Source organism: Leptinotarsa decemlineata, unplaced genomic scaffold (assembly GCF_025532065.1).
Source record: "Leptinotarsa decemlineata unplaced genomic scaffold, Ldec_3_MD MMD2_tig00026294_RagTag_RagTag, whole genome shotgun sequence".
NCBI lineage: Eukaryota > Metazoa > Arthropoda > Insecta > Coleoptera > Chrysomelidae > Leptinotarsa > Leptinotarsa decemlineata.
The window spans coordinates 11723940-11748727 of record NW_027412674.1 but is presented as its reverse complement, the minus strand read 5'-3'; the positions used below and the strand labels follow the sequence as shown (position 1 = coordinate 11748727).

Sequence of the window (24788 nt, the reverse complement as noted above, 5' to 3'; positions counted from 1 at the left end):
TTTAATTCTTTATTAGTTTAACAATTTGTTATAAACAAATATTGACCAACGTTATATTTTTTTCTGAAGCAGAAAAAAATTATAAGAACAGCTATATATAAAAAAGTGCCATAATTTTTTTTAATTCATTATAATTTTATAATTCAATTAATTATATAATTTTTTTATATATATAGCTGTTATTATAATTTTTTTGTGCTTTAGAAAAAAAAATATAACGTTGGTCAATATTTGTTTATAACAAATTGTTAAACTAATAAACAATTAAATAATAAACAAAAAACTATTTTTTTGTCAAACTATTTAAAAGTGTAAATTATGATTTTTAAAAGCAAAATTATTTCTTAACTAATTATTTAAACAATCTAAATATAAAAAAATAGAATTCAAACAATTAAAAATTGAAATTAAGACAAACTTTTTTTAAATCATAATTATCTCTAGGCAACAAAATAGCAAAAAAGATTTTTCAAAAATATTGCATTTGTCTATTTGTTTAAAACAATTTAATGAACAAATTACGTAAAAAATTCATATCCTATGTTAATAACTGCCATTGTTCAATGTGAAAATAGACATAGCTAAATATCAATTGAAAAAATAATTTTTATCAACAATTTTTAGATATTTCATTTTGCAATAGTTATAAAAAATCATAATTAACAAATTGATAAAATTTTTATTATTTTTTTTATTTATTTTTATGAACTTTTATCGCAGGATTGTAGGAATTATATATATCAAAAGGGCTCCACGAAGTTTAAAATTTATAGGCCAATTATTTATACCTTTTATCCCATTATTTATGCCAACGGAGATCGGGAAAAAATTTGTTAGTTAACAATTGAATAACTTTTTGAAAAATGGTGATAAAACTGTTTTTTCTACGGGACTCGATTCATTCAAGTGTTGAGAAGATACTAGATTTTTTTCAAATTTTTAAAATGACATTTTATGTATTGAAAAAATTATTTATTTTGATAAACTCTTATGCCGTAACAGCCACGCGGAACCCTATTTTCAACGTCAAATTAAAATTATAAATAATGGAGATAAAGTTTCGGGAGTCGGGACTTTTTTATCGGAAATTTCCTCCTCTTTAACGAGCTTTTTTCAAAATTGCTTAAATATTAATATTTTTTGAGTTATTAACGAAAAACCTAATACAATTTTTTTTAATCTTATTTTGTTAATAACAATTGCAATTTCTTACCTGCACCAAAATCCTTCGAAAACATTTTTCTAGAAGTGATTCTGAATCGAATGAGCTGTCGCTCATATTTTTAGGACACTTATCTCTATTTTTCATGTTTTTGAACTAGTTGATTAGACTAAAGTATCTCCTGTCTCGGTGTAACTACTGTTACCGTTAGAATACCCTGCGGTTTTTTTAATCGAGTCTTTCGAGCGAAAGGAGCGAAAGCAAAAAACCAAGATACTATATAGACGAATCATTTAAGATACACCCTGATGTATAACATGTACAACATACATAAATAATAACTTTGTTGTTTGTTTTAAATCTGATTAGTTTACGTTATTTTTTAACCTTCAACTTCGGTACCAAAATGTTTTATGAGTCATGTTATTGAATTTATTCTGTTTACTCAACTCACCGTCAATTAATTTCCTTTTTTGTCGCAATCTATTTGATTGGTTTCGAAAGATATAAATGAGGGGAATACTCGAATATTTACTGCATTCGCACTTTCTTATAACACATCGTCTACGAGTTATTTTGAAAGGAACCAAAAATAGCTCAATATACAATAAACACCATATATCCCATATATCTTTTGTGCTTTTACTCAAACTTTGTCTATTTTCGAGCGTGAATCGAGAATGTGCTCTTAAAATAAAATGCCGCCATTAATTTTCCCGAAATCTCAAATGATTTTCATTTGTACCGCAACCTCGAAAGTCGTAACAGATGTTTTAACGTAAAGTGGCATCATAACACAAAGGGGCTTTCTTCAGGTACTAGAATTTGTTCGTTAGTCAAGTCGGTCGGAACATCGTCCAGATGTTTCTGCGGTCCAATCTCAGGAAGAGAATCAAACTTTTAAGAATGATGATATCTCAATATGAATGTATAAAGAATTTGTTCAGAGATATTATTTGTTTGTGATTCGCTTGCCGAGTCCGCTTTGTGAATGGAAATAAAGGGTTTACCGATGGACATCTTGTAAGCGGGAGTAAGAAAATTGTTTATTTTCACATCCGAAACGAACCCGAAAATAGAACTCCAGCAAACAAATTTAAATGTAATGGAACGAATATTTGATAACAAACCGTACCAGTTCAAAACGTGTTCAATGTCTTAAATTGAAACTATACTTCATTTTTTGTACAAGTTCCACTTTTTTCACGAGATTTCAACATTTTTCTGGAAATCTCAACATTTTTCTCGAGAAGAAGTCAAGATTAATTGTGTACGTCATAATTATCAGTTTTCTACGAAAAATTTAAGATGAAGTGAATGATTTCTTTGATAGTGTGAAATCTAAACAAAAATCAATAATTTGAAAAATTGTCCTCGTTTTTCAGGAATCCATAGAGGACTGTCTGTCGATTTTAAAACGATTCAACAAACTTGTGTTTATGAAAGACTAAAGTGGAACGGTCTTGAGTTCAATAGGTTTTCGTCTTTCAATTTAGTGGAAATTTTTCACCAGAGTTGCTTGGAAAAAATGTCACAATTGAAAAAATTCAAAATAACATACAGCTCGCAACGAATTCATACACCTTGACGAAAATTTCACATGAGAAGATAACACTTGATTTAGAAAACATGCGAATCTTGTTTGAGCAAAATGAATGTAAATAACACTGGTAAACATACAGTTTGCTGCCGGAAATTTTTCTACTGTTTCTAGGTAATTTGAGTCTGCTGAATCCAAAAATGCCACCAGATTTGCTCCATCAGATCTTTTTCAGAAAATACGACAACAGATCACATTTCTAACATAAAGGGTAATTCAACGCAGCACTACCTACATACAAGGTGTTCCTTAAACACATGCTAATATTTAAGGAGGTAATTCTTAGACCCATTTTAAGGAAAAAACGTCCTATGGACGTATGTCCTAAACGCCTTAACTTTTGAGATACAGGGTGGCAAAGTTTTCAAAAATAATCAGTTTTTTAATAATAACTGAGATAATTTTGTAGACATCTTTGGCATATTTGGTACATGTGTTCCATGCCTCAAGGCGCATTTTCTGATGTACAATTTTCTTAATTTTCTCTGCCAGTGGCGTACGTACGAGTTTTGAAATGTATATTTTTGGCGAAAAAAATACTACGCCACTGCTTTATCTTGAATTAAAAATTATTTTTAAAATCTCCATACATTTTTGAGCACATTTGATTTGCTGGGTTTCCTTTGTCCGACGCATAGTTTTCGCTCAAAAAATTAAAAATTGCTTCACTTAAGGATAAATTCCTTAAAAATCTGATGCGGTATCGTGCATCGACTGAAAGCAAACTAAGAGATCAGATTTGTTGCAAAATAATTGAGGATCTAAAAGGTATTTGTTTGTTGTCAGATGCACTGTTCTCAATTAAAATTACGTCATAACGCAGCACCGCTTAATAATTTTTGAAAACATAAATTTATTTATCCTGGAATAAATGACGTGTAGCAGAATTTATTTACTGCACCTCTTGGAAATATGGAGTTTGTCGATATGTGATTTCTTTTAAAGATTAAAAGCAGAAAAAACAACGTACCCACCATAGCAAGAAAAAACGAATTCTCTGTATGTACGAACGTCAGTAGCTAATATTGATGTTGGTTTAAAGTAAGGTGTTAAAAACTGTCACAGCGCGTTTTGATTGATTTTGAAGTGTTATTGAAGTTATTTTGGTAGTCCGCTGTTTTTCTGAATATCAGTAAATATGGTAAATTATACGAATGCGGAAATGGCGCAAATGCATTACGTATATGGCCTTGCCGATGGTAATGCAACAGAAGCCAGGCGCATTTATCAGGAAAGATATCCTAATCGTGCCTTACCAGATAGCCGAACCTTTTCAAATATTCATCGTCGACTTGGGGAAACTGGTAGTTTCAAGAAAGGGACTCCGGAAGGTAGACCTCGTGTATTAAGAACTCCTGAAATTGAGGAAGCGGTGCTGCAAGAAATTGAGGAACATCCTGAGACGAGTACGAGGAAGATCGCTAGAACTCTGGATATTTGTCATCAAATTGTTTGGCGTATTTTGGTTGATTTTTTGTTATACCCATACCATATTTCAAGAGTGCAGGCATTACTCCCCAGAGATTTTCCACATCGTGTGAACTTCAGTCAGTGGTATCTACAAAGTATTGCACTAAATCCGCAGTTTGAGACACAAATTTTGTTCACAGACGAAACAAATTTTTCTCGGAATGCCATTCAAAATTCCCATAACAATCATGTGTGGGCTGAAGAAAATCCCATTTCCAACACCAATTTTCGGTTAATGTATGGGCAGGAATTATAGGTGATCATCAAGGCGTCTACCAGGACGCCTTGATGGTCGTTCTTATTTACACTTTCTCGAAGAAGACTTACCTGGGTTATTGGAAGATGTGCCACTTGCGTTAAGGAATCGAATATGGCACATGCACGATGGCGCCCCTGCTCATTTCAGTGTAATTGTCCGAAACCATTTAAATACAGTTTATCCTAATCGTTGGATAGGTCGCGGAGGACCTCAGCAATGGCCAGCAAGATCCCCCGATCTCAACAGTTTAGATTTTTTTATGGGGTCACCTTAAAACTCTTGTGTATAAAACTCCCGTTAATACTTTAGAAGATTTAAGAGAGCGAATAGTTACCTCGTGTGAAACTATACGAAATACGCCGGGAATATTTGAACGGGTGTAGTTTTGGTATTATTACTAATTAACAAATTTGTGCTATTCGTTTAGACTTACTGTCACAAAATAAAATAAAACTCGTTTTTGTGAAAAATTTATTTTTTTGCAGATTATGTTATCAAATATTATTAGGGAATTGGTAATGCGTTATGAAGCAATTTTCAGATTCTCATTCATTCTCATTCCAGAAGATCAAATTTTCTCACAAATAAATGAGGATTTTAAAAATGATTTTATTTCGAAAAGAAAGCATTGGCGTAGTACTTTTTCCCCAAAAATATTGAATGCGAAACCCGTAGGGATGCCACTGTTTGAAAAAATACAAATTTGTGTACATCAGAAAATGCGCCTTGAGGCATGGAACATATGTACCAAATATGCCAAAGATGTCTACAAAATTATCTCAGTTATTATTGAAAAACTGATTATTTTTGAAAACTTTGCCACCCTGTATCTCAAAAGTTAAGGCGTTTAGGACATACGTCCATAGGACGTTTTTTCCTTAAAATGGGTCTAAGAATTATCTTCTTAAATATTAGCATGTGTTTAAGGAACACCCTGTATATGTAGTGCTGTAGTGCTATCATCACACATATCTGCCAAGAAAACTTAACTTTTCATGTAACCTAACCAGCATTGCAGCACAAATCTGTTATTCGGCGTCACCTAAAAACTTCCTTTTATATGATTTTCTGGGCAAAGACTTTAAAAGGACGGTCCCTTTGAAGACTCCAGCAGTAACCCGCCATCATATGAGTGTCCCATCTCCCCTGATACCTCTCTTCCATCGTTTTGAGTTCTTGGTGGAAGCGTTCCCCTTGTTCCTCACTAAGGTCACCAAGATTTTCTGGGGAAAAAAATGACAACCGTGTTTGTTAAAATTGTTGAGCATTTCTTCCACTAAATCCCGGTAATTTCCCGATTTATTGTTTCCAAGAAAATTTTCCACAACTTTCACAAAAGAGCACCATGCATTACACTCAACTTCAGTCATCGATTCTGTAAAATGCGAATCTTTTCTAAGTTGTCGTATCTGAGGCCCTGTCTGTCGTAACTGCAGGGAATTTGCTGGACAAGTATTCAAAACAAGGACGATTCTGATCTAGGGCCTTTACAAATTGTTTCATCAGCCCTAGTTCAATATGTAACGGTGGTAATATTATTTTCTCTCGGTCCACCAATGCTTCATTAACTACGTTAGCTTCTCCTTGAACTAAAGCATCTCTAGAATGCCATTTTCTTATACTCCAGTGTTGGTTAGCCATGCTGTCCCGAAGACACAGGAAACAAGGATATTTTGTATAGCCACCTTGTTGTCGCAGGAGAAAGTTCACCATATTAAAATCAACACAGATCGCCCAATGATGTTGGTCATACTTGATGTTTTTTAGCACCAGCGATATTGTTTTCTATTCTTCTTTCAGTTTTGTAGAATGCCCAATTGGTATACTTCCATATTTGTTGCCATTATGTAGAAGGACACACTTTAAACTTCGTTTGGAACTATGATACACCCATTTTTTCTAACAGTCCTTTAATATTGTTACAAAAAACCATATCATCTTGCTGATGATATTACGGTAGTATGAAATTTTGGTGTCTGGGTAAAGAAGTTTCTTTTCCTTTAGTCTGGAGGCAAGCAACTCGAGAGAATCCTTTGGAAGGTTCAAATCTCTAATAAGATCGCTTAGCTCTTCCTGAGTAAAGCGCTCAGGACATGTTGAATCTTCTTCAAAATCACTGTCGTCTTCCTCAACTCTATTAGCCTGTAGTTCGTCAGATAATGTTTCGACATTATCCTCTGGTAACGTAGGTTGGCTGCTGAATATTAAAATGGGTATCTGCTCAAGCTGATATGGAATTGGTCTTATTGCTGAATCCAGGTTAGGATATGTCCACGTAAGTCGATTGTTACGATTAATGCCCTTTATATTCAGAAGACAGAATTAGCAATGATTTTTGGTTCCCTCCATACCATTGGAACACCAAACTTTAAACATTTTCGTTGTCTTTTCGTCCACTGTCGCAAGTTTTCAAGACAAGTTTTGCACACTACATATGGAGGCCTGGATTTATTTTGATCTCCTAAATGAACACCAAAATAGGCTTGATATGCCCTTTTTATGAAATCACAAACTGGTTTTCTACTTTCCTTTACAATGTACTCGCCACATATGTAGCAAAAAACGTTCGGGTTATTCACACAACAACGCCTGCTTGTAGAAGACTTAATAGGAATTTACTTAGGCCATTTCCGAGAAAATACTATTTATTTATCGGACAATAGGTAAGAAGCAATTAGCGGTGATTTCATGTTATGGCCATTTCTAATGAGTACACTTTAATTAGAAGTCATTAGTATGCATTTGTCTTAGAATTTGCTAAGTTTGTTTATAAACATATTGCAATTATAGTGGTGGAATGAATATACAGAAATGTAAGAATATTTGAGTATTCGATGAGTATGTTATATCTACATCTACTAGAGCTGCTACAAAGAAAAGGTTTGTATTTTTGGAATCAGCACAGATGAATTAACCAAAATCAGTTGATTTTTTTTCGGCAGCAAGACAAACATTTTTTTTGGTGGGCTGTGTAATATATAAATGAAAATATATAATGAAGTAAATACATATTAAAATTATACATTCATATTGCATAAAGCTGATACTAATCCTTATATGTTGTCGAGGTTATCAATGAGGCATTGAAAATAATACCTACATAGATAGTGTTGTAAAAATTCACGGAAAATTTAAAAAAAAAAAAAACTCAATTTATGTTAATGGAATATGAAAGGTAGTATAAAAAGTTTATGAAAGGCCAGCATCAGATAAAAATTACTAGTGAGACAATTGATGTACTTGACAGATTCAAGTAACTAGATGTTATCTTAGACCAAACATTGAATTTCAAAAATCGTACAAATTATATTATCAAAGAAATTTCAACGAAAATTGACACCCTTCACAGATAGTCAAGTTATTCAACAAAATGCCCAAAAACTATAATTTATAACACTACCCTATCACCTTATTTTATTTATTGCTCTACAATTTTATATTTGCTAAACCAAAATGAGAGTTATAGACTTCAAAATTTGCACAATCGTGCAATGAAATTAATTTTATCTTGTCCCCAAACTCACACCAATAAGGGAGGGATATGTTGAACTCGTTAGGATGGTTGCCTACTCATAAATTATTTTTGTATCAAACTCTCACGTAACGTTTTTTGTATTCCAGCGGTTACAAGAAAAATATTCTGGAACTCAGTTTCATTAATGAGCCCAAATGTTTATAACCAACTACTATCCATTGATTGTTAGAACATGCTTTTATATTTAAACTTGTAGGTACTTTACAAACATGACACATAAACATGTGATCAATTCTTCCATTCATGGACAGGGTCGTACTTTTTCACTCGCCCGATTTGTAACATAATAATTCTAAAATAGTTTTTCGCCTAAATTTGTTTTGTTCTGAATTTGATGCACTTAGACATGATCTGAGTGTCAGATAACGAAAATCATTTATGAACTCACTACTTAATAAGGGTCACATAAACAGTTCTATTAAAGATTATATTTCAGTATGCTTCGAATAAGTACCTCTAAAACTGATGATGAAAATGTCTGCTTCGATTTTAGAAGTTAGAAGATGTGTAAGTTTTGACAGAGAAAAGTAACACAAGGTCTATCTATCCATGTTGACATAAATTTGTTTTTCAGGTTCGAAGCTCCATGAACATGTTTTATTTATTATAATAATTATTAACAGTTTACTTAATGTAGCTAGCTCACCGATAGCTACGCCACTGCTTATTGTTCGGCGGGCCAATGGACACTGCTTGTTGTAGTGAACTGTGTAACGAGATTCATATAGTTTCTTCAACTACAGCGTTAATGAAGCCCATAAATTTCATCGATTTGTTTTGTCTGCCGGCATCGAATTCAATGACAATAATTACCTATCAACGATCGACGTTGTTGAATATTTGAAGTGCAGTAGGAAAATTATGGAAGTTTATTTCGCTATAGTGAAACGAGTCTGGCCTTTTTTATATTTTAGTGTTTTGGTTGTTTTTGCTTGTTACCGTGAAAAAGATCTTGAGTTTTTCTTAAAGTATTTTTTATCCAACACCGATTAAATCAATCAGATCAATGACTGAGTTGCACTTGGTAAATCCATAATTTATCGATAAAAAGTTGAATTGTGTTGGGTATAAGTTATTCATGATTGAAATAAGATTGAAAGTTGTCAGTTGTTCTTTAATGTGTGATTCTCTAAGGCAAAGAGTTTTCGCGGTTACGTAACGTTACGTAACCGCGAAAACTTCACGACTTTGGGATACGGATTACTGTTACATTTCACTCGTACCAATTTTACACACGTACCCATAAGGCGCGTATTCATTTGTAGCAAATAGTAACGTAAGTAACCGCCAAACGTTACGGCTACGGAATAAAATTACTATTTCATTTTATCCGTATCACTACACTGGTACCCGTAAGGCGCGTAACCATTTATAACAAACGGCAACGTAACCGCGAACAAATTACGGCTACGGTGTACGGATTACTGTTGTATTTCATCCGTACCACTTTTACACTTGTATCCATAAGGCGCGTATCCATTTGTAACAAATTGTAACGCAACCGCTAAACGTTACGGCTACGAGATACAAGTTACTGTTGCATTTTATTCGTATCACTACCCTCGTACCCGTAAGGCGCGTATCCATTTGTAACAAATGGTAACGTAACCGCCAAACGTTACGGTTGCGGGATACAAATTACTGTTGCTTTTTATCCATATCACTACACTCTTACTCGTAAGGCGCGTATCCATTTGTAACAAATGGTAATGTAACCGCCAAACGTTACGGCTACGGGATACAAATTACTGTTGCATTTTATCCGTAACACTACACTCGTACCCGTAAGGCGCGTATCCATTTGTAACAAATGGTAACGTAACCGCGAATACATTGCGGCTACGGCAAACATATTACTGTTACATTATATCCTTGCCACTTTTACACGTACACCCGTAGGGCGCGTATCCATTTGTACCAAATGAAAACGTAACCATGAAAACGTTACGTTACAACTAGTGGAGACCTGTTGCATTTGTACCCGTACCACTTTCACACGTAACAGTACTTTTCTTACCACCATTATTTGATTTTTAGCCGTCGCATTACTGGATTCTTTTCCTGTCGAAGGCGCTGTTGTTTCATAGCTCGCTCGGTTCAAATAATTGATTAGATCACAAATCAAAATGCTTTCGGAAGGGAGCTGTGTCATCTCGTAACGATCCGCATAAGGACGGTGTAACGTTACGGGTAATTGACTCATAGAAATGCAATTGTAGACGTCGAATTACATCAGTAGGTTGTTATGTTACGGAATAACTGATACGACCAAAACTCCAAACGCTAACGGAAGCGAACTTTCGCATCTCAAGACGAGCAGAACATGTATTGTGTTACGTGTTATAACGAGCCAAACATATATGGTTTTACGTTACGTCTCATAACGAGCTGAACACGTTCGGTATTATGTTACGTGTCATAACAAGCCGAACATGTTCTGTGTTACGTAACGGTCATAACAAGCCGAACATATACGGTTTTACGTTACTTGTCAAAACGAGCTGAACATGTACGGTGTTACGTTACGTATCATAACGATCCGAACATGTATGGTGTTACGTTGCGTGGGATTGGATAATATGGATACGTTTCTTTATCGTGTTTATTTTCTATTTTATGAATATTGAATTTATACATTTCATTTTCGATATGTAAACAAATCTGTATCGTAAAATTGAATGTTTTTGAAAACGCTTCATGTATCAACCTGTTTCGAACGGTCAAACGAGCTGAAAATGTACGATGTTACGTTACGTATCATAACGAGCCGAACATGTATGATGTTACGTTACGTATCATAACGAGCCGAACATGTATGGTGTTACGTTACGTGTCATAACGAGCCGAATATTTACGGTGTTACGTTGCGTGGGATTGGAAAATATGGATACGTTTCTTTATCGTCTTCATTTTCTATTTTATGAATATTGGATTTATACATTTCATTTTCGATATGTAAACAAATCTGTATCGTAAAATTGAATGTTTTTGAAAACGCTTCATGTATCAACCTGTTTCGAACGGTCAAAACGAGCTGAAAATTTACGATGTTACGTTACGTATCATAACGAGCCGAACATGTGTGATGTTACGTTACGTATCATAGCGAGCCGAACATGTATGGCGTTACGTTACGTGTCATAACAAATCGAACATTTACGGTGTTACGTTGCGTGGGATTGGATAATATGGATACGTTTCTTTATCGTGTTCATTTTCTATTTTATGAATATTGGATTTATACATTTCATTTTCGATATGTAAACAAATCTGTATCGTAAAATTGAATGTGTTTTTGAAAACGCTTCATGTATCAACTTGTTCCTAACGGTCAAAACGAGCTGAAAATGTACGATGTTACGTTACGTATCATAACAAGCCGAACATGTATGGTGTTACGTTACGTGTCATAACGAGCCGAACATTTACGATTTTACGTTGCGTGGGATTGGATAATATGGATACGTTTCTTTATCGTGTTCATTTTCTATTTTATGAATATTGGATTTATACATTTCATTTTCGATATGTAAACAAATCTGTGACGTAAAATTGAATGTGTTTTTGAAAACGCCTCATGCATCAACTTGTTTGGAACGTTGTGTTTTGTTTTGCAGTTGTTAATCAGTTTTACAAAGCCGAAATTCTAACGGAGTATGTAATCCGCGGCAATACGGCGGTGCTAAAATGCAGCATTCCCTCTTTCGTTGCCGATTTTGTACATGTCGAATCTTGGATAGATGATGATGGCAACGTATTGAAAGTGTCCGACAATTATGGTAATTTTAAAGTGGGTTATTTGTTCTTTCTAGTTGTGTCGCAGTACTATGTGACCGAGGCCGAAAATGAATACGTCATCCGCGGAAATTCGGCCGTCATGAAATGCAAGATACCTAGTTTCGTAGCCGATTTCGTCCAAATCGATTCGTGGATTTCGAGCGAAGGCCAAGTTCATAAGTACAACGATAACAGCGATTACGGTACTTCAGAAGTTACCTACTGCAACCTTTACTATTTTATAATTGTCTTAGATGATCAACATTCTTCAGTATGAAAGAGAGAGAAGAGAAAAACTGATTATTGTTGCTTGACGAACCAATACTTGTTTAACCCTGTTGATCATCTAAGATAATATTGATCACTGAAATTATTGCAGGTGTGATATTTTCTCCTTCCTGACCCGAATTCCAGAAATATTGCAACATTTCGATCATAGTTGGAGTTTCCAGAATAAACATGAACCAAAGAAGTTGAACAAATTAAATTATAAATCATTATCTTTCACTGGTAACTAACAATCTGGCTCTTGGAGAGCAAACAGTGTCCAGTCAAAATTGGGGATAACTGGTTTGCTTCAAAAGAGGCTAGTGGTAACGATGCTGTACGAATCGAAATACAAAAGTCTATTAACTCGGACATACTAAGGCGCCACAAAATCAACAACAGAATTATTTTGTGTTTTTGTTGGTTTCTGGAATCTGGATAAAATCCATGAAAGAATTTATATTTTCAACAACATACTTTTGTTGATCACATGTTTCAAATTGGTTAGTCGCATGTACAATAGTGTTTTAGCATTATCATATGCCGCACTGTATTTAATTTCGTGTTACCGAACTCAACCGCTATCGCATTTAATCCCTATAATCTGGAAGGTGAAACTTGGAGGGTTTCTCCAACTTATCTCCATCAAACACGTTCACGTGCACAATCTTGTTAAATTTGATTTTCTGTTTGATTGATTCTGTTCAGTAGAATATCGATTACTTGTAAATAGATTAAGCTCTTGTAAAAAGTATTTCATGAACTATTTATTATTCAATTCAACTCTATTTCGCTTCTATTTCTCGTGTCCTACCCTTTTAACAGATGTATTTCCGTTTTATTATATTCGTTATACTGTCTATAAGTCACCATCAGGAATGAGACGTCGCCATCGATTGTACCATTTGAACAGCATTTTAAGTTGAAAGACAAACATTGTTTTGTCATATAAATTAATTCTATCAGAATTTTTTAATGACTAATCGTGTGCAGTTGCACAGCCGTGGTGCCTGGCAAATCCAATGAGTCCAAAAACTGTGTTGGATAATTCACAGCCTTGATGGCATCGCGAACTATATCTACGCTCGATGGGTAAACAATGATAATGACCGAAAACTGTGTAGGGAGTGAGAGAAGAGACATAAGACCAGCTTTGTTCTCATCCCTACTCCGCGCTGTTTACTGAGTAAGAAGTGACACCGGTAAAAGTCTGGCGAGAATAATTGATCTGTGATCAGGATTTAAAATGAATGAATTACTAAAAAGGCTATCAAAAATTCCATTTCACACAAAGTGACATTGTCAATCAAATTCTGAATCACCACCTTTGATGAAACAATCATTATCAGCTGAACTAAAACATTATTTTCGAAGAATATTTGTCAATCAATCGTTAGATGAGAAAGTAGAAATCTAGTAATTGATGAAAGGCAAAGAAAAGGTTAAATGCCGGTTAAATTGTCTCTTAGAGAGTACTGGTGAATGATACCAAAAAGTCGTTTTTTAACTCTTTGAACTCTGGAGGTATACACAAAAACTGAAATCTTGTTTTTGTAGAAACATTGGAAATATGTTTATATTTTGCCACAGGATTTTCAATGATTCCATATGGTTTTTTTATAAAATCTGACTTCACAACGATTATAGCGATCATTTGATTTTGTAACAATAGAAGGTCTGTATTTTTTTCGCTATTTATGAATAAACATTATTATTATTATTATACAGTTTTTCGATACCATTTTTTTAGTACGATTTGTCTTTAACCTCAAAATAGGTTTCGACGACTACCTTTTCATCAGCGCTATTTTTTCCAGCGAGCATTCTCGCTGGGGGCCAAGTCTGGAGAATACGGTGGATGGAAAAGCAATTCAAAGCCCAATTCATGCGATTTTGCCATCGTTTTCTACAAAAATATAGGTCCGTCATTAAAATTCCTAACTTGAGTGTGGTCCAAGTCAAATGACATCCTGTGTAAAAAATCTGCGAACATATTCTGAGAAAGTTCTCGAGGCAAAGTATATATATATATATATATATATATATATATATATATATATATATATATATATATATATATATATATATATATATATTCCAATATTTCTGTCAAATTAAAAGATACAGATAAAAATGAAATTTCTAAATTTTCCATTTTTTCTATATATCTCCGGAATTGAAAGCTATAGTTCATTTTATTTTGTATCATGAAATAGTACTCTAAATCTCCTGAATTTAACCTGCTTACTATCTGATACAGAGACTCGTATTGAAATTAACTATTTGCACATTTCTTGTTTAGTTTTCTATTTTCAAGAAATCAAACAATAATTTCTCAGCAAGCAACGCCAAAACTTTTGCTGGCAATTTTCTATCGGAACTTTTAGGGGGGGGGTCACTGTATCATACCCGTTGCAACATCGGACATGTTAATTTTTGTTATTGTTATTGAATAACCCGTTTATTTTTAATTTTACACGAAAAATAGTTAGGCATTACAAAAGTTGTTTGAAATTATTTATTTGATTTTTGTAAATTTTTTCTAGGATCAATATTTTTTTATTTATACCCGAATAGAGAGAGCGTTTTTTTTATTGAACAACTCCTCCTCTTTTCGAATATAAATCGAAAAATATCCATTCACCGAAAAAATTGATGCGAACCAAAATTGTAGAAAATTCAATTCTTCAAAACTTTGTCTATAATAATTTTTTTATAAAATTGAAAATAAATGTGATAATACAATGATAAGATTTTACCCCCTTCTTTTCTCGGGTATAAATCGAAAAATATCGATCCTAGAAAAAATTGATATGGACCAGAATTGTGGAAATTCAATTTTAAACAAGTTTTGTCATAACCATTTTTCGTGTACAATTGAAAATAAACGAGTTACTCAATAAGCAAAAATCAACCCTTAAAATTTTGCGCTGCTGGCTCTTAGAGCTAATTTGACTGGGAAAAAATCAAATATTAACTTCACAAAAAGTAAAACAATTTTCAATGATATCAGATGATTGTTATATACGTAGTATCGTTGGCCGAGTGTTCATAATTAAAATGAATTTGATGTCTTTTTAATAACCTTGGCATTTCGTGATTTCTGCATGAATGTATTTGACCTTTTATTTATTTGGCAGTTGTTGCACAAACATACGAAATCGAAGCGGACAACGAATACGTCATTCGTGGAAACTCTGCTGTCATGAAGTGCGAAGTTCCGTCGTTCGTTTCTGATTTTGTTACCGTGGAAAACTGGAGAGATTCTCAAGGAAACGTATATCTCCCCGGAACCGACGATTATGGTACACAGAATCTCTTTGTAGCATATACCATCACCCCTTAGATCCTCTTTATTTCCTATCAGCTATTTTCAGTCCACTTTTTTTCCGCAGTTGTCCAACAATTCTACCAGAGCCGTGTCATCGATGAATTCGTGCTGAAAGGAAATACGGGCATTTTAAAGTGTTTGGTCCCTAGTTTTGTTACCGATTTTGTTCAAATTGAATCGTGGCTGGCCGATGATGGAACTACGTATAAGTACAACGACGGTGTAAACTTTGGTAATTGAATTTCAGAAAGAGATATTCTCGAGTTGATTTTTCTCAAATTTAATAATGACTGATTAATGGGGCATCGAAATACTCATTAATTCTATAAGATAATACAGTTTTCCCGAGTAAACCTTCCCGATTAACCCACCCCTAGATGCTATTTCAGATTTGCTGTTAGGTAATTAATAGTGATTTTTCGTTATGCTTTCCTTGTGTAATATGTCCGTTTTCAAATACTCTATTGTCAAATTTATTGAACAAAAATGTGTTCGAATAAATAACTCAAATTGAAATACTCAAACTTGTATCGTATTTTAAAGTATCAAGGAACCATGTAAGTAAAATAAATGATATAAAACCAGTTCTCGGTATTTCTGTTACTGTACATATTTAAAAAAAAATCCGAAACACGTCAAATGTAAATTATAATTTGACATTCTTCAACATAAAAATGCCACCCCTACCTTCAACATCCGTCAAATGACAGGTGCAACTCCCCATTTTTTAAATGGGTAGTATAGGCTTGTGGTATATCGTTTGAAAGGTCTTTTCATTCTCTATCCAAAAATGTTATCGCTTTCAAGTTTATTGCAACAATTAAGAGAAAATAAATTAAAATCATGTGGTTACCGAAATTCTGACCACAGAATCATCAATATTGAATATTTTTTATAAAATTTGGAATAGCACTATTTGAGAGGGTTCCCAGTCCAATGGTAATTTAAAAAAAATTCTGAAAAAATATCTAATACGATTTCTTGTATTTTAACCTATAAAAATATTTGCAACAGGCGTTGGTTTTTGTAGAAAGAAAACGATATTTGGTCCCAAAGTACAGTTTTTTGAACTCTATAATTCAAAATGAAGTTCTTCGAAATGGGAGAAAAGATGCAAATTTTAGGGAGGTGTTCCGCTTTCAAGTGGATCACATTGTATACAGGGCTTTTCATGATGAGCGTTAATTAGCCGTTTCTGACAAACTATTTAACGGATCAACCTGAAAATTTCACAGTATGCATAAATCAATATGACCTACACGCTTAAAATATTTCAGACGAAGCGGCGTTGTCGCTTCTACTATAAAGTAGCGGCTTCTTTGATTTATCAAATGAGAATAAAATATCGAATTATTATTTTTTCATTTACTGACTCTGTACACCTACCATTTTTCAATACGATACGCTTATTGACGGATTTAGTAAAAAAAAAGAATCGTCCTAGTTTATTAAACTTACTCAGTAGGTGAAAATAGGATGAAAATAGGGACATGTTATTTCCTGCTGATGTATTTGACAGAAAAAACTTTACGTAATAGTTTTTCAGGTCGTCTGAGGGGGTGAAAATGGGGTGAAAATATTACAAAATTTCGTAAAATGAAAAATCGACTTTGTACACCTACAAAATTGAGATATTTTATTCCTGATGATCTATTTGACGAAAACAACTTCACGTAATAGTTTTCCAGGCCGTCTGAGGAATGAAAATGTGGTGGAAACTTGAAAAAACCGTATCTTCGAAAATTGAATGTGTACACCTATAAGTTTGAGATATGTTATCCATGACGATCTATTCGACAGAAAAAAGTTCACGTCATAGTTTTCCAACCCGTCTGAGAGGGTGAAAATGGGGTGGAAACTTGAAGAAATCATAGATTCAAAAATTGAGTTTGTAAACCTACCAGATAACTAATTATTTATGTGTGATATTGATGACTTATTTATTTTGTGGAAATTCATCTTCAATTAGATGTAGGAACAAAATACTTTGTCTAATTTCCACTTACTTAATGTATTGATATTAATACGATTAATGAATACGTATATTAATTAATAATTAATAAATAGTGTGAAATATTTTCAAAAACATGCTTTTACTAACTCTAATGATCTCTTTTGCTTTGGTTTTATGTGTTATGAAAATCAAGAGGCTGATATGTTTCTGTTAGGCTATTTATTACTACAGTTCAATTAGAAATGTATACATATAGAGCATCTAAAACATACTGACTTTGCAGCGTTGTCAGACTGTTTCTGAAGTATCTACTCCTACATACATTACACTAACATTCATCAATTCATTATATCAAACAACTAATATGGTATAAAAGTTTCCAGTCACTTCGTTTCCACTCGTTTCCACTTCGTTTCCACCTTCTCAGAACTGAAAAACTCTGACACGGTGTTTTTTTGTTAGATCTATCATCAGGAGTATTTCAATCTTGTAAGTGTACAAATTCAATTTTCATCATAGATCATCATGGATAATATTTCTCAAACTTGTAGGTGTACACATTCAATTTTCGAAGATACGATTTTTTCAAGTTTCCACCACATTTTCACCCTTTCAGACGGCCTGAAAAACTATGACGTGAAGTTTTTTCTGTAGAATAGATCATTAGGAATAACATGTCACAATATTGTAGGTGTACAAAGTCTATTTTTCATGTAAGGAGTTTTTTAAATATTTCCACTATATTCTCACCCCTTCAGACAGTTTAATAAACTAGGATGGTTTTTTTTTTCATTATATCGGTCAATAAGCGTATCATATTGAAAAATGGTAGGTGTACAAAGTCGGGAAATGAAAAAATAATAGTTCGATATTTTTTTCTCAGTGTAGTATGTGGATGTGGAACACATCCCTTTTCTTGCTATACACTGTGCAGTTCTTCCACTTCCGCCCGCATTCGATCTGGTGATACATCATTATCGTAGTAAAACTTAAAATGCTAAACCTAATAACAATTTAAGGCTGACAAAAAAACTAAATTCAATTTTATTCACATCCAAATATATAGAATTGAAAAATATTTTCTGGTAATTGAATGGGCGACATTCTTCGCAATTTAATTGCCAAGGTTTCGGCGCCGCTTGTATCTTCATGCCTGCAATAAAAAATATACCACCTTCAGGGATATATCAAAAAGTATTCCTGAGTAATGTCATCGCTTACGTAAAACGTTTTTTTTTGCTAATGATCATACAATAATTCATATTCATGTTTTGTCATATAAATTAATTCTATCAGAGTTTTTAATGACTAATCGTGTGCAGTTGCACAGCCGTGGTGCCTGGCAAATCCAATGAGTTCAAAAACTGTGTTGGATAATTCACAGCTTTGATGGCATCGCGAACTATATCTACGCTCGATGGATAAACAATGATAATGACCGAAAACTGTGTAGGGGGGAGTGAGAGAAGAGACATAAGACCAGCTTTGTTCTCATCCCTACTCCGAGCTGTTTACTGAGTAAGAAGTGACACCGGTAGAAGTCTGGCGAGAATAAGTGATCTGTGATCAGGATTTAAAATGAATGAATTACTAAAAAGGCTATCAAAAATTCCATTTCACACAAAGTGATATTGTCAATCAAATTCTGAATCACCACCTTTGATGAAACAATCATCATCAGCTGAACTGAAACATTATTTTCGAAGAATATTTGTCAATCAATCGTTAGATGAGAAAGTAGAAATCTAGTAATTGATGAAAGGTAAAGAAATTGAATGGGCGACATTCTTCGCAATTTAATTGCCAAGGTTTCGGCGCCGCTTGTATCTTCATGCCTGCAATAAAAAATAGACCACCTTCAGGGATATATCAAAAAGTATTCCTGAGTAATGTCATCGCTTACGTAAAACGTTTTTTTTTTGCTAATGATCATACAATAATTCATATTCATACATATTCATAGATTCTTCGTAAAAAATCTCATGTTTTATGTAAACGACAACACTAAAATTTCCGAAAATGTACAAAGAGTGATGTTTGTTTTTTATTATTTTCTGGATATGTGATTGGCGTTGCCGGAACGTTGGCAATTGAGTTGTGAAGTATAAGAATGTGTTTCGTATCCAATTGACAGCAATATTATGAACTTTGAATTTCGTTTTCAATAGAATTCGAAAGAGAAAAATATATACTGTAAGAGTATTTTTTCAGTTTAATTAACTAAATGATAAATGAAAAATTATGTTTAATGGTACTAAAAAAAGAATACCGAAACATATCTTGATTTGATTAGCTAATATTCTTATGTTCCTCACTCGATTTTTTTTCTAAATATGCGGCTATGAATGAGTAATCTTTTCTAGTTCTTGAACAATAAATCAGTTATTACTCATCCATCTTGGAGGCGCTAATTATTTCCAGGTATTCTATATTCATATCGAAATAATGTATAAATATTTTTTGAAGGTTTAAATATGCCTAATATTTATTTTGTTCACCCTTTTGACAAAATCAACATCAACAATCAACATTTTTGCTCATTTTTATTATATTGTAATTTCATTTCATGTTTCATTGCTCAATATAATTGTTATTTTTTAGGTATTCATTTTGATTTTCCAATTTTATTTGTTCTTTCAGAGATTTCAATTCATATTATATCATGAATTTCATTAGTTCGGACTTTCATTGTCTAATGTGATATAAAATAATTCGAAATCCCTAAAAAAAATTCAAATGAAAAATTAAAAACAATGGCTGGAAATATTAATTTTATTAAGCAGAAAAAACCCTGAAATTACGTTACAGTGAAATGAAATACAAGTAAAAATAGAACAATTAAACAAAAAAAAATAAAAAAAAAATGAAAATAAAAAATACTTCACGACGTTTCGATTTTTAGTATCCACAATCGTCTTCGATGACTCGAATCTCTTAATTTTTTATTTTTTGTTTAATTGTTCAACTTTTTATTTGTATTTTATTTTACTGTAATTTAATTTCAGGTTTTTTTTGCTTAATATAATTGTTATTTTCAGCTATTATTTTCAATTTTTCATTTGTATTGGTTCTTTTAGGGATTTCAAATTATTTTATATTACATTAGACAATGGAAGTCCGAAATAATGAAATTCATCATGAAACATTGTCAATCACTTTCACATTATATCTTGTTATACAATGGAAGTCCGAACTAGTGAAATGAACTCTTTTGATTTGATAATTATTGTATAATTAATGTAAAGTATTCCCTCGTCTGAGAAACTTTTGTAATTGTATTCAACTATTTTTTCTGTATCTATTTAATGGTGTTCTTCCAGTGGTGAATCAGTACTACGAAGCCCAGGTGTACGACGTATTCGTAATAAAAGGTAACACAGCAGTCTTCAAGTGCCAGATCCCTTCTTTTGTATCGGACCACGTGGAAATCGTCTCTTGGCAAGATACCGCCAGTAATAAGTTCTTGCCGCCTACCGATGATTATGGTATATCTATAAATAATCGTGAATACGGTTTTACTAGTTGTAATCATTTTTATGGGGATTAACCACAAATGTATGATTTACAGCAGCCGAGCCATGAATTAGACATTAACGTAATGAATATTTATTACAGTAGCTATAAGTGGAGTTTTTTTGACTCGATTTCATGACTTGAGAAGTTTGAAACGATTGGAAATTTACCATACTCGTATTGGTTGGCAACGCAATGGTCTAATGGACTAAGAAAAAGTTGGTGTCATGTTTTAATTATTGTTAGTTATTGATAAATTAAATATTATTTGCCGAATAATTGAATAGAATTATTCCTATTCTAGAAGACCTATAGGAGTTTTATTCTTGCTTCATACAGGGCTATTCAAATTCGTTTCTGTACATGGGGATCTCGTAAACGATAAGAGATAGAGTGTCGGTTAAATTGTGGCAAAGTTGTGTATTTTAGAGACCTATTCAATGATGTAAAGAAATCAAATATAGCTCTTTTGGTTCTGGAGATATAGAGGAAAAACTAAAAAATAGCCCTGTATAATGATATGATACTTATGAAGAGTATGTTCATGAATTCAGAAAAGTGTTTTAAATAGATTCATTTCGCGCCAGAGGTTCCAAATTTTTCGTATCAATGGAAAATAAAAACATGTTAGTAAACATGCTGGTATATATTTTAGTGTAAGAAAGTTTTTGGCGTTCTGCTACTCCTGGGATTTGATCAAATAAACGAATTAATTTCATTACGATGTCATCGATGACATGAGTAGATCAAACTCATTTCGTGACATAAAATCATAATTTTATGAAAGAATTGTGTTTTTCTTATAATGTTATCCATATTGGTACGGAAGAGCCCTAAGGCAAGTGTCTTACGCCGGAACATGTCTACCAGTGAGGATGACAGTGTTCCATGTAAGTGAAATTTTACTTCTTTCATTTATTATATTGTGTAGGAATCCTGTGAATGATATTAATTCGATTCCATTTAGAATGTTTGGAATACAAACGGAATAGAGAGAAGTGTTTTTCGTGTGATTCAATGTTTATTTTATATGAAAATAGCTGTTTGAAGAGGGATTATTCTTTCAGTTTGTGTCTGAAAGTCACTTCTTTGCATGATCTACACATCTTTATATAGATTTAATTTTTGTATCAATATGGAGTAGTAGAAAGCCAAAAATTTCCTTTTCCAAAAAATTAATCACTCCTAAAAATATAACCCCTTCATAACTTCAATGTATTATTTTATTCATTACGAAGAAGCTACTTTTGTGATAGCCAAACATGTCGTGAAATTTTTAAAAATAAAATTTGTGAAGAACAAATCATTTCTGGTGTAGTTTGTGAAATTACTATGGATCTTCATCAAGTAAAGGCCGAGTTAATCATAAAAAAAAAACGTTAGTATTAGTAATTTCATTTTAAAATTCTGCATAGAGGAATCTGGGAAAAATAACATTTTGAAAGACAGTTTAGGTCTAGTTTAGAAATACTGCATGGTAAATGCAAGAAAAAGTTTATACGGTTTGATATCTGCTTGTCTTGGAAAGAACGTTCTACGAAAAATTAAAAAGTGTGTGACACACTTGAGACGCCCCTGTATTTTAGTCACTTTTGAAAGCAGATATTTGATTTTTGGTACAGTACGGAAATAGTTAATGCGTTGGATACTGCAGGAATAAGAACCATAGTACCAGCTTGGATATTGCGACCGTTGCTACATCACCTTTGAAAATGTATACCGCAACATTGGACGAAACGTCAGGCGTAAAAACCTGCAGACCACGGCCAGAAAACCCGGAAAATAGCTTTCATAGTTATCTCTGGCCGTGAAAGTTTACATTCTTCAACTGAAAAATTCCTCAAAGTTGGAGACAGGCTAGTGAAGGAGATTGAGTTCGATTCACTTGCATTTGAGAAAATAATAATTTTCAATTTTAGTTATTTCAGTACATTAATTTCATTGATTTTGAGTATTTTATTATTTCTGTAGATTCTTATTCGGAAACATTAATTGATAATCGGACTTGGATATGAAAATTGCAAAAAAAATCGAATTTCGAATTTTGTGTTGGAATTCAGTATGTACGGTCAATATCGTGAATTTGCCCAGCCTACTGCGAAATTGAGTAGGCTGGGTTTATAGACCAAGGTCGATAATTTTTGAAACCAAAAAAATAACAGTAGAATGAAACCCATTTGAAAAGGAAAAATGAATTACGGGTGATCTGAGTTCGAAAACTGGGAGGGGGTGAGTTTTTAAGGGTGAAACATGGTTTATCTCGATTTCCGACAAAACTACAAGTCCTATGGAAAAAAGTTAAATGGCAAAGTTGTAGGTAATAAAAAGATCTAAAACTTATGTCTTTATATTTTTTTACATAACCTCAAAATTTATGTGGAAAATTCAAATAACCAAATATTTGGTTTTTTATTTTTCTTTTTCAAAAAAAAATTTTTCTACGAAATTTAGTGAAAACTGACCTTTTTATGTTCCAAATATACTGTAATTTATTTGATTTAAAATATTTATTTTTCACCTTATTTTAACCTAATATCAAAAAAGCACCCGAAAAGTCTCGCATCAAAACATCAGCTTTTTTCAACAACTCAGTGTGCTTTTTGTTCGTTAAAATCTCAATTTTCTGATGTAAATGTTTACTATATTATATTTACTATATTACATTTACTTTAGTAAATGTTCTCAGAAAATGCCAAAATTCGTACTTTTTTTTAATCATTATGTTATATGTTACATTAATAAACGAAAAAATTGCAAATGGAAATATACTACTATAATTAACAAACAAAAAGTTAATAACAAAAAATTAGTCAATATCATTAACGATCGACAGTAAACGGCCTAAAGAAAAATGTAAAATCTCAACTCTACGAATTATTTGTGATTGAAGGTCTACGCCTGTACCAAAAATCAGATATCGGCTTTAATCTCAGTTTGTCACACTGTATAAAAAATGGTGTTTTATAAGATTAGACCAAATCAAAATTCTACCTTCACAAATCAACAAGAAATATTTTTCAATGTGGAATGAATGTTGAGACACCCAAAGTTGAACCAAAAAATCTAGTTTTCCTGTAATAACTCTAATGTCATCTGGAATATTACCATATTGTTAGTATGTTTCTCAAGTACAAACTTTAGATAGTTGATATTAAAAAATTGTATATTTATTATTCTGTTTCGGAGGAACATAAACGTAATGTAAATTAAAATCAGAATCGTCCGATAATGGCATAAGCAAATTGTGGCATGGGATCCGTCGGCTGAATTTTATTACATGACCTTAATTTCGTAATTTCCTTGTGAATCGCTACCCTGCAAATTTCATTAACCGAATTACTAAATTACTTCTAGCTTGATGACGGTTTATGTAGGGCAAAATTCAGATGACATGACGTTGAGGATTTTTTTTGTAATGTCAATGAAGAAATCTACTTTTTGAATAGTTTACAGGAATATTTTCAGTGTGTCTCTGGTTGTATAAGTTTCATGTAGGTACTTTTTATTTTCCTTTGTTTTCGTACCTATATTGTATGTTACATGTTTTTTAACGTTTTTTCCAACATGGATGAACTAATGTTCGAGCCCTGATGATGAAGTCCGAAGCGTTGGCAAGAACTAAATTGTTCATCTAGAAAGAATTTTGATTCCTTTCCCGAACAGTAGGGATCCTAGATTTGATCCTTGTGGTACACCAGATGTGGCTATATATTCGATAGACTTGAGGATATTAAAATGGACGTACTGCTTACGGTTGTAAAAATACGATTTGAAGAGGGTAATCAATTCATTGGATAACCCAAAAATCGAAAGCTTGTCAAGTTATTTGTTATTTGAAGTTTTTTGGAGATAGATGACAATAACTTGCCGTAGTACATTGTTCTTTTTGAAATATTGGAAAACATGCGTAAAATTGAACA

General features: G+C 32.8%; 1 protein-coding gene across 50 annotated transcripts in view; it reads left to right on the top strand.

The window, feature by feature from the left end:
* Dscam1 (Down syndrome cell adhesion molecule 1) overlaps positions 1-24788 on the top strand; it is a 204929-nt gene that overhangs the window by 50529 nt on the left and 129612 nt on the right. For 24 of the 50 annotated variants that reach the window (XM_074180382.1, XM_074180379.1, XM_074180389.1 and 21 more), the window contains exon 3: positions 11839-12006. The exons of 18 other annotated variants lie outside the window; for them this stretch is intronic. In XM_074180382.1, the coding sequence (XP_074036483.1) occupies positions 11839-12006 (168 nt within the window). Of the gene's footprint in view, positions 1-11643; positions 11806-11838; positions 12007-15210; positions 15376-24788 lie in introns of all 50 variants that reach the window. 8 more of the 50 variants (XM_074180410.1, XM_074180413.1, XM_074180404.1 and 5 more) reach the window with 2 other exon arrangements.